This window comes from Melanerpes formicivorus, unplaced genomic scaffold, assembly GCF_026170545.1.
Source record: "Melanerpes formicivorus ecotype bairdi unplaced genomic scaffold, bMelFor1.0.p_v2 SCAF_3, whole genome shotgun sequence".
Classification (NCBI taxonomy): domain Eukaryota; kingdom Metazoa; phylum Chordata; class Aves; order Piciformes; family Picidae; genus Melanerpes; species Melanerpes formicivorus.
The window spans coordinates 12,910,690-12,927,214 of record NW_027142355.1 but is presented as its reverse complement, the minus strand read 5'-3'; the positions used below and the strand labels follow the sequence as shown (position 1 = coordinate 12,927,214).

The 16,525-nt window shown below is 45.4% G+C and overlaps 1 protein-coding gene across 1 annotated transcript in view; it reads right to left on the bottom strand.

The window, feature by feature from the left end:
- LAMB1 (laminin subunit beta 1) overlaps positions 1-16,380 on the bottom strand; it is a 45,823-nt gene extending 29,443 nt beyond the window's left edge. Inside the window, exons 1-13 of the mRNA XM_068166777.1 lie at positions 16,243-16,380; positions 15,929-16,098; positions 13,612-13,747; positions 11,587-11,660; positions 9,575-9,763; positions 9,410-9,473; positions 7,741-7,943; positions 6,410-6,530; positions 6,072-6,260; positions 5,541-5,720; positions 5,082-5,194; positions 4,006-4,085; positions 1,403-1,538 (exon numbers count right to left, since the gene is read on the bottom strand). Of these exons, the coding sequence (XP_068022878.1) occupies positions 1,403-1,538; positions 4,006-4,085; positions 5,082-5,194; positions 5,541-5,720; positions 6,072-6,260; positions 6,410-6,530; positions 7,741-7,943; positions 9,410-9,473; positions 9,575-9,763; positions 11,587-11,660; positions 13,612-13,747; positions 15,929-16,098; positions 16,243-16,279 (1,692 nt within the window). The 5' untranslated portion in view covers positions 16,280-16,380. The remainder of the gene's footprint in view (positions 1-1,402; positions 1,539-4,005; positions 4,086-5,081; positions 5,195-5,540; positions 5,721-6,071; positions 6,261-6,409; positions 6,531-7,740; positions 7,944-9,409; positions 9,474-9,574; positions 9,764-11,586; positions 11,661-13,611; positions 13,748-15,928; positions 16,099-16,242) is intronic.
- Between the last annotated feature and the right edge of the window lie 145 nt (positions 16,381-16,525).

Genomic DNA, 16,525 nt, shown 5'->3' with positions numbered 1-16,525 from the left:
GAATAGTTCTCCCTCTGTAAAACAACATCCTGTGCATTCCTAAGGAAGCTGTTTCACTAGAAAGGGATAAAATATGAGGAAATACCTATCTATCTATCTATATATATGTACACACACATATCACTTCAGGATGTCCCCTCATGTATCTTCACACTCTTTGAAGAGAGCCTAGCTATAATTTATTATCCTTTTACTTTGCACAAAGGGTTGGCGCTCCCCACAAAGTATAACAGGCAGAATGTTAACAAGGGCATGCAGCTGTGGAGTGCACAGGGACTTGGCACTACCTGAAAATCCTCGCAGCTCTGTGTCACTTTGTCTTGTGCTGGGCCCCTACCTAGGAATCTATAGTATTATTATGCCACAAAATTTGTGACAGAGCTTTTCAACATTGGAACTTTTAAAAAAAATGGTTGTTCTGGAGGTTTCAAAAAGCAAACCAGTAGCACAGCCCCACACTCTGCTCGGCAAGGTGGGTTTTCACATTGGGCTCCTCCATACACAAGCCTTGATGCAGTCTCGAATACCACTTCTCCTGTCAGGCAGACACAAATGCATGAAAAAGTTTGTGACATCACATACACTGTGCTGTAGTCTAACTTTTGATGTGCATTTTCCTCCCTTTCTGCAGTTATCGAAGAACAAAAACACTCTCCCTTGGCTGAAACTGCAAAGTGGATGAATTCTGCTTGAAATAAATAAATTAGGACCAAGTGCCCCAATTGCAGGCAGAGAAGCATCTGCTGCTTTACAGAAACCATTATCCAATCTCCCTGACTCCTTGCTGGAGGCAAAAATAATTGATGTAATCACCTAGCTGCTATTAATGAATTAAAAGCAAGGCTGTGCAATGGTGAACACAAAGGGCCAGAGATCCTAGTGTACCCGACCAGGAGGCAAAATAAGCCAGAAGCAACTTTACTGACAAAACTACTTTTTTCCACAATCAACTACGGTCATTGATAAAAAAAAGGCTATTGCTGTACAGAGACTCTAAAAACTGCAACATGTGCTTAAATGCATGCTTTGTTTCCTCCTGTTTTCAGTGGCACCAAAGAGAAGAGCCAGTGTCAGTATCCCACTGCTCTTGAGATAAGAGAGGAAGGAGAAGTGGGTGTGATGGGCATGTACACAGTGGGGTACAGAGAGGGATGCTGACAGGAAACTAGCTGTACAAACATGATCAAAGGGTTTTCCCCTCTAGATGGCTACATTATTTATCAATACTAAGACTGAAGAGCTATGAGAAGATTGTTTTCTGACACAATCCGGTTTCATGTTTTCCACATTTTTATTGTAAAAATGCTCAAGGTATAAAACAGATGCTTCCAACACCCAAATGGTGAAACAAGTTTCCCACAGCTGTCCAGACACACCAGCCCACAAAAAAATGGCTACTCACGGGACCCAAGCTGGCTTCCTCCGCCTCATAGATGTAATGATCAAGTGAAATGAAGTAATAGCCAGGCTCCACCTGGTTGCATTGACGTCCAAACATGTGGGGCCGGCATTTGCATTGGCCAGATTCACTCGAGCAGCTAAAATGGAAGAGCAATGAATTTACAACATACCTTAGCTATGCCGAGACAGCGCTAGAGTCATCTTCTGCTTTGACATTTTAAGTGACACAGGAGAAGAAGCTCTTCTGGACACAGTTGCATCTGGACAGAAGATATTCTTGGGCTCTGCAGCTGCACCATCTGCACTGCTAAAATGGCAGCATGGTCCTGGGTGCAGTCATGGGTCAACCCTGCTATCATTCTCCCAAACAACTCCTAGGGTCAGGCTGGGAGTGAACAGCCAGGAACTACTTGCAGTAGGCAGTTTGCATGTGTTTTTCTCTCTTTGGATAGCAAGAGGATTTCCTGTTATAGATACAGGCAGTTCACTGTGACCAGACATCAGTCCTAGGACAGCTTTGCTTGTTACCACAGACATAGCCAAGACACGGCTGTTCTGCAAGCTGAGGGCAGCCTTCAGCTCCAGAATTGCAGGACACACAAGCAGCTTATCTGTTTATATGGGCTCAGGCACTGCAAAGAACATCCCGAGAGGTCACCCACCAGCAGCTATGTGCAGAGGTAAAACCACACCTGGCTGCTCTGAAGTAGGACAGACACAGCCAAAAATGTGGAGACAGAGCCATCACTAGGGAATGCAGAAGATCTGTCCAATGTGACCTACAGCAGCTCCACTTAATTCATGATGAGCCATTTTTTCTTTTCTTGATACAGCTTTATCCCCAAACTGCCTTTTGGTGGTTTTATTGTCCCTAAAGAGTCCAGCCCACACTATGAAGAACCCTTGGGCAGGTTGTATTCTCAGATGTGCCCAATTGCACTTTTTCATGGGAGTCTTTCATGGTTCACCACAATATGCCTCTTTCTTTAAACTGGAGGAGGAATTTAAGAAATATTTTCTGAACTAAACCCTGCCTTGGTTTCCTGAAAAATCTCCAGGCTTTTCAAGTCCCCATTCCAAGAGTTAATTTTTAACTGAAACCATTTTGAAAATTGCAGAGATTCACTTAAACCCTCACTCTGAGATGCCATAAGTGCCCCAGCTGCCCCAGGAGGGGAGCTGGGAAATTTCCCTTCCACTGTCTGGATTACAACACAGGGATGAATTTTGGGTGAGGTGCAGCCACCCAAGGGGCTGAATGCCACACCCTGAATGGGAGCCACGAGAAGGCAATTTAGCATCTGAGAAGAGCCCCAGGGCAGGCAAAGCTCCTTCCCACTGATGGCAGAGAGCAAAGCCAGGAGGTTGAGCTGGGCTTTGTGGCTCTCCTGCAGCTGGAGGAAAGCACAGCTGCTTCCTGCCCTTGCCAGGGCCACGCACATCCCCATCCCACATGGTTTTGCAATCACTGGGCTCAGCACATGGGAAACAGGCTGCAAAGCCTTGCTGGGCCCATGCTAAGCAGTATCCCAAAGCCCTGGAAGCAGCTGCGCTGGGGGAGCCAGCATGAGCTGTGTGGTGTCACCAATCTGTGCACAGAGAGCAAGCACAGAGGAGTAAATAATCACTAATGACCATGCTGCCCTCTGCCAAGGGCTAATAATTCACTCAGGAGCAGAGGGGAGAGAAGGGCTACAAGACATTCCCACAGCAAACCAGACACAGATGGGGTGTCTGCAGGCTGTGAAGACCTGTAGGAGTCACACTGAGACCAGCCCCAAACTCCACTGGTGTGGTCCTTTGGGCCCCAGTGGGAAACAGCTTGTCCCAACCTCTTGGAAAACTTCTGTGGCTTTAAACAAAAGCAGGGTGTTTCAAAGGGTGTGTGGAGAGGAAAGAAATAAAGAATGAAGGACATACTCCTGTTGAAAAGCAGTAGGTTTGGACACGCACCTAATGCACAGAAAAATGCTCTGGTTGGAGGAGCAGTCTGGCTACCCAGCACCCCTCTGACCAGGCATGTAAGCCAGGAACTTTCCATGCACTTACTGAGGGATGCATCTTCAAAACCTATGCTTTTCTCTAAAAAACTTGCACCTGCCAAGTGGGCACTTTCAGGTCCACATCCCACCCCATGTAGCACCACTGGGTCAATGCAGTAACACCATGCAGCTACAGCACTTCCTGAAGCACTGGTAGGTAGACTGACTGGCCAAAGGGTCAATTCAGGAGCAAATCAAGAATTAAACTGATGGTCCATGTCACCACCTGATTCCTGCTTTGACCTTGTGAGAGCAAAATGGGTTATGACCAAGGCAAAGCTCAACGCATGGCTCCTAATCTGCCTGACCAAAGAGAGAGCTACAGTAAAAGCAACTTTACATGTTCACCTGCACCGGTAGCACAAACAGAGGCTACTCAGCATGGGAAAGACATGATATCTGTCACCCTGTGCTGTAAGCAAGATTTGCCACTTTCTGGAGGAGAAAGACTTTCCCAAACATCATCCTCCAGAGCACACTGAGCCCTGAACACTGCAGTTGCAAATGAGCTGAAACTCGTAGGGGTGAATAATTACAGGCAAGTACCCAGGCTAAGACTCACTTGTTGTTCAGTGCTCCTCCCTGGTCACAATCGCATGGCCGACATCCATCCATGTCATTGCTCAGGCCCCAGTGCTCAGGCTGAGGGAGGAAATATCACCAGCACTGTAACTTGGTGCTGATTTAAACCCACCTAGCCCAAAGGCACATTTTTAAATACTCAGGCATAAACTATCCCAGACTGCCCCCCGATCCATGAACCCTCCTCCCCTGGTTGTGGGTCTGCCCTCACAACCACCAACACAACCTCCCTACTAGCTCTCCTCCACCCTTTAGGTCATCTCAAGGCCTTGAAAAAACAAACAAACCAAAACCCAAAAATCCACCACATCTTTCTGCCTAGCTTTAAAAACAAGATTCATGAGGATCCAAGCTTGGAGACCTCAGTTACTGCACCATTTACACCAGTTTGGGCTCATGATCCATGAAGGGTTTAAAAAAATCACAGTCCAGTACAACACACCACAGCAAGAACTGCACATGGGGTGGTGGGTATTTGAATGGGGCACTGCCCTTGCAGAGCTGCTACTCTGCAACTGGCTCATTAGACAGACAGACTTGTTTAGTGTTTCCATATAGTTCACTGTTAAGTAAGACAGTCTGTCAGCATTTACATAAACACATTTAGTTATCTGACAGTGTGTTTCCATACCACTCCAGCATGCATAAACACTATATGGAAATGTATGTCTATGGAATGATCCTGTGTAAAACAATGGCCTGTATATTAAGCAGTTTATGGGCAACATGCTTCTCCTACTATTTTGTCTTTCACCCCAGTGATGGGTACAGTACAACAGCCCCAGAACTCTCTTTTTCACAGAGCAACCATTACAGGTATCCTAATGTCAGTCCTTGCAGTCCTGGGAATTGATCTGGATGCTCTTGACTGACTTGACCTGCCTCCCAGCTCCCAGTGGGCTTTATGGCTCCTAGTGTCCTGAGATACTTTAGCCTGAACACCAGGCACATGCTTGTAGGCAGTCAGAGATGGTGGCCAGCTCCCTCCTCCATGCTTTGCACACACCAGTCTTCCTCACCAGTGTTTCCCAGTGCATTTTAGGGTAAGCTACTTACCAGGCACTGATTGCACTGTTTTCCTGTCACCAGGCGTTTACAATAGCAGTTTCCTGTCTCTGAATCACAAGGATTCCCCCCAGGGTGGGTACCCATAGGGTTACACACACAAGCTAGATTGGGAAATACAAATAAGTAGGTCAAAACATAGAACTAGACAGTACGCAACTTAAATACTTATATTAACTTTTGCCCTGAGTTCCCAGGACAGAGACTATTGCATGCTTTGTCCACCACCTACCCCAGACACCAAATACACTAAAGGATCAACTGGGGAACTGAGTTTTAAGGATGGGTGGACTCTAAGCTATGGCAAATCTAAAAGAATGGTTGGTTTTTTTTTAGCAAAAACATGAAACAAAGGGAAAATAATCCACCCCACAAACCAACTTCTGCTAGCTCTAACAGCTCCTCAAAGAGCTTTTGATTACACATAAAGGAACATATGTTTTTACTCACACTGACAACCCGCTGGGTCATCGGCACTCAGGCCATAGAAACCTTCTTTACAGAGGTCACAACGCTCCCCTTCGACAAATAATTTACAACGACATTGTCCAGCAATCAGGCCAGTGGAGAAATCAGTGTAGCGGTCACAGATGCCACCATTTTGGGAGCCAGCTGGGTCACAGTTGCAAGCTAAGAAAGAAGCATCATGCACGTTTTATTAACCACTACAAGGACAAGTCTCGCACTGAATTAAATTTAGCTGCTGTGTAGAGAGTATATCATTCCTGGAAGTATTAGACATGATGTGGGATGAACACATGATGACCAGATAAACGTCCAGACTCTTGGAAGGGAAAGCAAAACCCAACCAGGCTAGCTCAAGACCTCCAAGACAATGACATTCCATTATGGATCTTTGTTTGGGAGCATGGCACTGGTCAAAAGAAGGCCAGTAAATCTTAAACCCTCTAGAGAAAGCCCCAGGGGGCACAGTCAGGACTCCACAGCCATTCCTAGCTCGAGGAGCAGGGCTGCACTTACGCTCGCAGACGTCGGGGTCCCGCAGGTCTCTCTCTGGGTGCTGGAAATAGAAGGGCTTGCACTGCTCACAGTTGCGCCCTATGGTGTTGTGCTGGCAGTCATCGCACACTCCTCCACTGGTATTGCCTGTCGTCATGTACACAGCCATGTCGAAGTGGCACTGGCTGGAGTGGCCATTGCAATTGCACTCTGGGGCAAAGACAGAAAGCAAAGTGTGTCTGGTCTCAGAGACGTGGAGAAAAGACACACCAAAGTCAACCCAGGACTGTTACAAGTTCCCAAGTAACAGCATGCACTGCTCACAACTCACTCCAGTTCTGCGTCTTTCTTAAACTCACTTTTGCATGCATTACTGTTGCGGCCTTCAGCGGGTCGCCAGGGTAAGTCATGGTAGAAATCCAAACACTGTTCACAGTTTAACCCTTTGGTATTATGTCTGCACATGCAGTGCCCATGGACCTGTATTTAAAAAATAAAAAGAAAAGGAATATAGTTGGTAATAAAATGTTAAAAAAGAAGCTACAATAAAGAAACAAAGGCTACAATCAATTAGTGCAAAACATAGCTAGTAGATAACAGATGTACTTTTGGAGATTGTAATGCATGTAACTGCATGCAGGAAGACATAAAAGGCCACAGGAGCATCCTCTCCCTGCCAAGGTAAGCACGTCCTCAAGCAAGTTTGTCCTTCTTTCCTTACTGGGACTAATGACTAAATAAACACTTTCAGACTCGAACAAGGAGTGCACAGTTCTGCTTCAATAATCACAAAAGCCTCTTAGACCTACAAGTTAGCTGTTTATTAGCTGTTAATTAGCTACTAACATGCATCTAATTATATTAGCATATTACTAGGCCAGCACTTTCTTTCCACTTTGGTTCTCAAAGCAAAGATAACACAGCTTGGACCAGTCTCAGTTTTTGCCTTCAATATATACAAAACAAGCACTAAATAAACCAGCAATGATTGTGTGACAACTGCAGGCATAGTGATGAGGACAACTAGCACTGGAGCCATGATTTAAAAGGCAAAGCCAGTCTTGCTGTTGCTCAGTACCAAAAGTGCAGGGCAATGGAGCATACCCCCTTGCCGACATCCCTATGGCCCCCTGGGACAACCCGCACAATCTCCCCATTTTCATCCAGTTAATAAGTCACTCATTAACAGGGGTGCTATTACTGCTTGTCAGGCAAAAATCATGGGAAGAACTCAGAAGAGACATGGCACTTGCACAGCAGCTTACAACACAGGCAGCAAGATCTGCCTTTGGAACTCAGGATTGGCTGGTTAATTAGGGTTACAGCCTCCACTTCTCAGCTGATAAAGACTGATCCAAACACAGGTCATGTTTGATCCTTCAAAGCATCCTTTGATGCTTCTATTCCCTTCAATTTTAGGGTAACCCTGTCTACCCCACAGGGTTACACTCCCATTCCCAACCCTGCCTTTTAATTACATCAGCTCTGAATATAATTAGAAAAGGAAAGCTAAAACAATTTCCACCTAATCTGAGCTCTCTCTATTTGATTAACACCAATAATGAGAGATATGTTTTCTTGTTGGAAAATAAAGGCTGGAAGAGTAGGGGGCAGAATGTCATCTTTACATTTGTGTTTAAATCACTTAAAAGAGGTACAGAGAAGAAAAGCTTTATGCAGGAATACTTACCATTCCTTCCACTTCTTCAGGAAAGCCATCCACTGGCGCGCACTCGCTGGCGTGGCCATAACAGAAACAGTTCCCACGAACCACCATGTCATAGATGGCATAGTAGTACTTCTCTCTGATCTCCATCCTAGAGTCCAAGAGATTATCTCCCAGGGTGTGCAGCTTGACGAATTTGACTCTCAGATTGGTGATCTTTAATAGGTCTGCAGAAGACACAAAAACACACACTAACAAACAAGTCCCATTTTGGAATTATTTACCAGATCTTGTATTGAATAGGAGGAAGCCAGGAGTGACTTCCCAAGCACACTTCCTATGGGAGGATTAGATCAGACTTAATGCCAGCACTCACATACTACCCATCACATCGCTTCATACTCACCAATAAATGATTTCTAAAAATACATTATTTTATGGCAGATCAATCGCTGTGTAAATTAGTTTAAGCTTAAAAACACTTACTATTTCACTGTAGACATACAAATGTACAAATATTTAAGACAAGTGCAACACTACCACCAAAAAGACACTGGCTCTTTGGGGCCTTAAAATGTAAAATAAGCAAGACCTGATATTAAGGAACTGCTGACAAATAGATCAGGAGCTTTAGGAGTTATAAGCCTTTTAGAAAAAAAATCTCAGCTGGAAATAAGAAGCAAATAATTCTTCTTACTCATGCGCCATCTTTTCTAGTAAATTTAGTTAGCTACATTTTGCTGAAAGAAGCAACACCCTGTTGCTGACCAAATACAAAGAAGTTCTGGAGGCACAGTTCACGGGAAGACAGTATTACAGTCATTAATTCAACCTACATGTTTGCTTTGCTATATGAATCCTGTGTAATTTCTTACAGCTTTGAAACTAGGCTTGAAAAGCGCTTCGAACACAATGAATCACTTTCTCCTTTAAAACGTTGGTCAAAAATGCATTCAGCTGGTAGAGCGACTAGACACTTCAGAATTTCCTCTGCTCCAGTTAGTTTTATGTTGAAAGACACAAACCGAAACTGAGAGCGCACATTAAATCAGACCTCAAATTTAAGACTAACTCAGGCCAAGTGCTCCATGAGGTTTCTCTCTCAGCCATACTCAGCATCAGGCCTACCTTTGCATTCCTGGATTGTCATGACTGTACATGAATGCTACAATAATTTGTGTTTTACGACAGATCCACGTGGTCCAGCCACATAGTGCCACCAAGGCCAAAAATTCCAAAGTCACAACTTGGGATGTTCTAAAAAAACCACAAACCCCACAACTCCCTTACTTTAGTTAAAAATACAAAATCAAGCAAAAACCCCCCAGAGCTTTAAAAGTACTTACTTTGTGAATACTGTACAATTACAGGATCACATTCCAAGGTTTCTCTTGGCAACTGTGTGTATTTTGGGGAGAAGGGGTCTTTAATGAAAGTAAATCCCTGATAGTTAAGAAAAGGACCAACTACAACGATGTGTGTAAGGGCAATCATTTGAGTTGACTATACTCATCATTACTTCCCAGCATGTCACTGTCTGAGTCAGAAAAAGAAGCCATACCACAAATGTATTCATGTGACTTCAAAACTGTTAAAGGCTAATGCATGGCTTTATTTGTGGCTTACTGGTTTTTGTAAGCAAGTACGTAGAGAAACGCTTTCAAATGTGCCTGGAAGGTAGCTGCATACGTACTTTGAATCCTTGGACTGTAAGGATCTTCAATTCGAAAAGCAGGATCTAGAACACGATATATTACCTGGAGAAAAAAATGTTACAATGAAAGATTCAGCGTTAAAAACAGAGAATCTGAATTTGAATGAAAAAACAATAAGCACGTTGGGAAAAAGTCCCTCTGACCTCTCCCTCCGTTGAAGGTTCAATGTCCGAGTATCGTGAATCACAAATTATATCATCCACTTTCTTCATGGGTCCAGTTGAAATCCCAGGAAATGAGCTCTCACAGTCATATGCAAAGTACCTATATACTTGCCACGTTTCTCCAAAATCAGATGATCTTTCTATCAGCATTGCAGCTGGACGGAATGTCTAAAAGTAAGACAATCAGAAGACATTTTACTCAGTTAATTACTACTTGCATTTATATCAAGCACTTTTAAGTGTGAGCAACCTACCTAACTGAATTTTAATCTTTCTCCCTGCATTATCTCAAATATTTTTGTGCTGATATCCCACTTTCTGCTCAAAGGCAGATATTTGAAAACCACAGACTGCCCCTCTTTAAAAAGACAGCACTCAGTGGCCAAGCGCTTAAATACGCCTACAGTAAATAAGCCAACTTCTAAGTATTTCGGATTCCGAATCCTTTCTCACAACTGGGAGTTAAAGCAAGGCTTTAGAGAGACAAAGTTGTTTTTTCTGGTGCTTGTGGAAAGCAGCACAGCCTTCTGTCTTGCAGTACTTCCTTGCTTAACCTTCTGCAAATGACCTAATGAGCTTCCTCTTGGTTTGGGGACTGGGAGGCCACTTTCAGTGCTTCCTCTCCAACTCTGATGCTTAGTCCTTTCTGATGCTCAGAAAATCCCTGGGCTCGCCTATCTCTCTTTGCCTGAGCACACTACCTTTGGCTGTACAGCAACACCCATCCTCTGTGCTGCATTAGGAAAACTTTCTTCTTTAAGAAGATCGAGAGGTTCACCTTCATCCACTCTTGCTGCATTTGACTCTCCCAATGCCCACTGACACTCCTTAAACTGGCCTTCGCCAGACTCCAGCAGGCTGCACTTGCTTCACACCAACCACCACCCATCTTACTTACTCTGAACAATTAGCTAAAGAGATTTTTAAAAGGTTTTCAATCACCATGACCAAAAAATCTTATGTTTCAATTTATGCTCTGCTTTTCAAAAAGCAGTCATTAATTTAACACCTGCTTGCACATACCAAGAAATGCAAACAGCCCTTTCATTAGTTTTATGGATTAGGAGCTCCCACAGCCAAGTACAAAAGCATTTCACTCACAGCTGGAAAGAAGTTTTCTTTCTGCTTCCCAGATGAAAATATCACCCAATTTACAAAATGTTATCCCCACCCAACAAAAAAATGTAGCAACCTAGAACTCAAGCACCTACTACAGAGAGTCAATAAATCATCACTAAGACTATCTTTCCCCTTCAGCCTCCTCCTGACAGCACATGGCATGATGGTCACAGCATCTGCACTGGGTCAGGGGGCTCTTGCCACCAAGGTCCAGCAGCAAGGATCACCTTCTGCCTCAGCCACCACCTTGAGGCAGGGGAAGAAATGCAAGTTGATGCCATAGAAAAGAGATCCAGCTCTCCTAGAAAGCTGACAGATAAAGAAGAGATTAATTTGTCTCCATGAAATGAGCAGGGATTTATCCCTACAGGAACTGCAGCCACTGAAACCTCAGCTGAAGGCTACCGTTAGTGTTTGCCTATGATTCAGGATGTTCAGAGCATAATCTGCCATTCCAAGACATCTGTTTGTAAAAAAGACAAAGACACTTTGTGTACAGATGTTCCTTCTTAACTGAAAACCTCTCCCTTTGCCAGATGAAAACTGATTCCATGTCCAAATGTTTTTTAAAGAAGAAAAATCCTTGCTACTCTATGAATTTCTAATGATCTTCTAGAACATAACCACCAGAAAGACACCAACATAACCCCCAGTTTCAGTATGACTCCTTGACCAGCCTCACTGGAGTTCAAACACAACTCAAGCCTAAAGTGACAACTCAGCCTTCCCATGCGACTTATTGTTGGTAGCTCTAAAAAAATCGGGCAAAACATCTCAGAGCTCAAATCTCAAAGAGATGTGAAGTGCTATGAGATTATTTAATCTAATTTCCTTGTGTTTTAAAGTTTAGGGTAAGGCTGTGGCTTCCTTACCTTGAAGGTCATAATGAGATGAGTGAAGTGAAACTCAGCCTCCAGGTCCAGCTGGATAGTCACATTTTCCAAACCTGCAGGGGCAGAGAAAAGAAGCTGTGCAGCAACCCAGGACACCTACATCCCTCTACATCTAAATTTTGCCTACAGCAGCACAGAGGCTCTTTTCTTTGCCTCTTGGCTCTCTTGTCAAACAGGAATACAAGGGTTAGTGCATTACTGAGGTACAGGAGAGACACTAAGGACCTGCTGAATCACGTATAGAACATTGAATTCCTGAGTATCATCTGTACCACACATTATACCCAAAGCATGAACTTGCACTACTGTTATTTCAGAGTGTGTAAGATGGCTGACTTTGCTGGATACAGAGTAAGGATGGGGACTGCTATGGGCTAGATCCTGGAACCAAAGCACTCAGTGCCTGATACAACTGGGGATGCTGAGCCCAGACGTGCATGGTGACCCCAGACTGTCCTTACACATTACAGCCCATCTGGCAGCAGCAAAGGTGTGAGCTTTTGCATCCCTAACACCCTAAATTACATCAGTGTTCACACTGTTTCCCACCTTTCTTCATTTGCTCTGGACCTTCCTTTCCATCCAGAGACAGGAACAGTTCCTTTACAACCTGGTTTTGAATATCCCTAAAGCAACTATCACAGTCCTGCATTGCAATCATGAGGGCTAGGAAACTGATGAAAAGCAAAACGTTTTCCAGACTCTGCTGTGTGACTACCTGCAGTCAAGGACTCCACAGAAAAAGGAAGAAAACCAGCTATAAATATTGTCAGGTGAAAAGACCTCTCAAAACAGCTAGATGCTAATTATACTGTAGTTAGAAAAGAAAAAAATATCAGGATTTACAGAGAGGAGAATGCGTAAGAAAGGAAATGATAAACCAATAAAGGGCTTAAATTTTCAACTAGCTGCAATTTTATGTGGGGCATGCAGCAATGGTCTCTTTTGCTGTATGCCTCAATAGAAGAAAACATGAATTGGACAGAAAGAATCATTTGGGGTTTTATTGTTGAAGGACATTTTCATGACCTTATGAGCTAAGAACTTTTCTGTGTGAATGCTGCCAAGCCTGTTGCAAAAAACATGAATTATTTGGATGCAAGAAGAGAGCTGCTGGGGACAAGCAGCTTGTTCGGCTGATTTAAATGGTTAAAAAGGTTTTGGTGAAAAACCTTCCTTTACCAGGCAACAGAAATATTACAAATATTACCATTTAATGTTCATACACAGTAAGATAGTGCTGCCAATGCATTTGCAGAAATCCCATCCTGGCTGGCTTTAAGGTTTCAGGGTAGGACTGCTGTTTGAAAAACCTCAATGCCTTGTTTTGTGTATGAAAGCATGCCAAAAGCATAACCATAAAAGTAAGAAGGACAGAGGGTTGAAGTGAAAACAAAACCACCAACACCAAACTAACATGCTATTTTTTTTCTACCTGCCTTGTTTCTAGTGTTCATTGTACTCCTTAGCATATAGAGAGAGACTTCAGGGAGCCCAGGAGGGAGAAGGCACTTTGCAGGGTAAGAGATACCCCTGGTTTTGCTCTCCCAGCGTAGGACAAGGAGGGAAACGGGAGGTCCCTAGCTCTGTACTTAAACCTTCTCCTTCCACACCCTCCTGTGAGCCCCGTGGCTGGGGAAGCCCTGCAGTGCTCCCCTGGCAGTGGGATATTTCCTCCTGGAAGGCTGTTCCACTCCTGCTGCCCAAACATGAGGGAGATCTGGAGCCTGTGTGGGAAACCTTTCTTTTTAGCAAAGAATTTTTGGAAAGTGGTGGAACAGCTCTTTCCAACACTCCTGGGGCTGAAGGGACTTTGTTAGGGATTAAGGACTGATCCAGGGCACACAAAAGCAGCCAGTTTTACTCAGCCCTCCTTGAACAGCATGATCCTTCATATGCAATAATTGCCAAGCCAGAGATAACAGTGAGCCCCCAGGTACCCTTAAACAAGTGGAGGGAACACAGCTCCCACACTGGAAATGGCTCCCAGACAAAGCCCCATACCATTTTCCGACTGCCACCAGAGCTTCAGGCGATTTGGATCGAATGTGGTGACAACATTTTCAATGAGATGACTGTCAGGATTAAGAGTATCGTGGAAGGGATCCTTGGAGTCACACATGAAACATTTTTTGTCCTCCTGAAACAACAAAATAGTCAGCATTACTGATTCTACCCGTGGGGCAATAGTTGTTTCCTGTAGATAAGGGTATTTTCCATCCATATCACATTCCACTCATTTTGCTTGCAGGAGTCACCAAAGGTATTTGTTTTGTTGAAATGGTAAGTGTATTTACCTTTAGGAAATAATGCAAAGCCAAGTGAAAAATATGCCAGGAATTCCATACATTTTATTTTCAGAAGTAGGTTTTCTATTGAAACTGCAGTTTCAGGAAATCTCTTTCAGTGCACGTATTCTCCAGAAGTCAGAATCAAAGACAGCATCTACAGAAAATTGCTGAATTACCTCTGTACAAACATAGACATGCAAAACTATGCCCTCAACAACTAGCATGAAATAATGTTGGCTTTTAGGAGCTAGATTGGAGATGTTAACTCTAGTGAGGCGCAATGCATGCCAAGGAGCCATCAGTGATTTAGTGACTGAGACTTTTCATTGTGGGGTTAACTTTACTCTGAATCTAGTTTGTCAAACTCCCACCTAAATGTTGCATTTTCACCTGCCCTAGCAACCCCAAGTTATGCACATAAACCCAGTTTGTACACACTACAAGGTGTATCCATAAAAAAGCAGCTGGGTGCAGTCTGGCATGTGCTGCTTGCGAAAGCTGGATGCTTCTTCACCAGGAGGAGGAAACCCAGTGTGACTACAAAGTACATTTTCACATTGTCCTGGTGCCTAAAGCCACCATTTTCCAATTTTGCAAGGCAGGATGCGAATAAAACAAGAGGGTTCCTGACCAAACCACCTTGCAGTCTGGCAGAGGAGAGGAGTTCATCATTTCACACTGAGGGAGCCTCAGCACACCAGCAACTTGTCACTGACAAAGGCTACACAAGAATAATTCCTCCAGCAGGTTTATGGAGACAAGTGTGGGGCTTTATCAACAAAGAATTTGAAAGCTGGCAGGTCTGCACCACACAGGCGTTCCATTGCACCAATTTCAGCTTCAGCATCTTCTCCCAAGCACCACAAACCCCGTCTCATGCCATGACTTGCTCCTTCGCCCACCAAAACTGATTCCTAGAAAGCCCAATCCTGCAAAATGCTCAGTGTGGCCAAGCCTCAGATATTAAAAGAACACTTGCAGTCTTCCCATGATTTCTTCAGTACCACTTTATAGCTCAGAAGTAACCAGGGCCATCCCAAATGCTGAGCTGGGGCTGTGAGTCCAGGAATACAGGCACATGTGGCCTTCTGAAATGATGCTTTTTGCTACGGTATTTTAGCATTTTTTGAGACAAGAAAACTAACAAAATGTCTTTGTTATTTTGTTCTATCAGAGATGCTAGTGTCATCTAAGTCAATCCTGGTATACTCTGAGAATGTTCCAGTGAAGCTAACCTCCATATTAAATTGAGCATTAAGTCTATCAGCCTGAGCAGCACAGCAAAATTAAAGGTGGGCGGCAGGGTGGAGGGGAGGAGGAGGGCAGGGGCGGAGAAGATGGAGAAGATATTTCCTAACTTCAGGGCACGAATGTGCACCAAGTGCAACAGCCCCTCAGGCAGGGCTCCTTCTGCTTCCCGTGGTTTTCCCTCTGAGCGCCAGAATCCGGCCCTATTGTTTCCGCAGTAAATTCGGTCGGAGATCATCTCTCTACTTTCAGTTCAGCAGAATTGCGCTTATAACTGATACTTTATTTTTCTCCACCACCCCTTCTGTCTCAGAGATTATGAGTCTAGTGAGCTGCTTCTGGCATTAAAAGTAACTGCTTTCCACCAGATGTGCGAGACAACTTTATTTGCATCCTTTCACTTAGGAGAGTATACAAATGTAACTGCTTTACGGGAAAAGCGGCTAAAACACTACAGACCACTCTCCATCAGGAAGCTGTCTAGACAGCTCCGAGTACGTCTGAAAATCAAGTATTAATTGCAGTCGTAGCGGCACACACCTCCCATTAACCTTGGTAAGGAAAGGACGGTCGGGAGCTTGAAGGCGCGGGGGATTCCCTGGACCCAGGTTGCTTTGACGGGACGCGGGGTCCCACATCAGTTTAAGACCACATCCCGCACCTCCCTTTTCAGTAGCGGCTTGTCCCACCGCAACAGGGCCGTTCTGCCTCGGCGGCAGCAAGACCTGGGTACGGGAGGGATACCCGAGGAATACCCCAGGGATGCCGGTCGAGGCGCTCACCTGGAGGTGGCTGACGATGCAGTAAGGCTCAGGCTGGCGGAGGCCACAGGTAGAGGAGGCGGAGAGGCGGGCGGCGCGGCCGATGAGCAGGTCGCCGGTGGCGGGATAGCAGCTCCCCTCAGCGCAGCCGTAGCTGTACTCGGGTTCCTGCGCGGCCGCGGACCACAGCGCTGCGCAGCGGGACAGAGATGAGAGAAGGGTGAGAGAAGCGGGAGCACGGCCAGGCTGAGCGCCTCGAGTTGCCCCGGCGGGCGCCGCAGGAACTCGCCCAGCCTGACGTACCCCGACGGCGGCCGGAGCGGGGCGCGAATTACCTAGGCAGCAGCAGAGGTACAGGGGGAGGTGGCCCATGGCGCGCGGCGGGCACCGGCGGGAGGGGACGCGACGGGACGGAGTTTCCACTCCACGCCGCCACCGAAAGCTCTTGCTCCGACTGCTCCACGCAGGCGCCGCAGCAACTCGTGGCTCCCGGGGAGCGGCTCCGCGCCGCCTGGCACCCCCCCCGACTTAGCCCTCCTCCTTCTCCTCCTCCGCTCCACCGCCTGCTCGGGGCTGGGCCGGGCCGTGCCGTGCCGCCCCACGTGGCCCCTCCCGCCC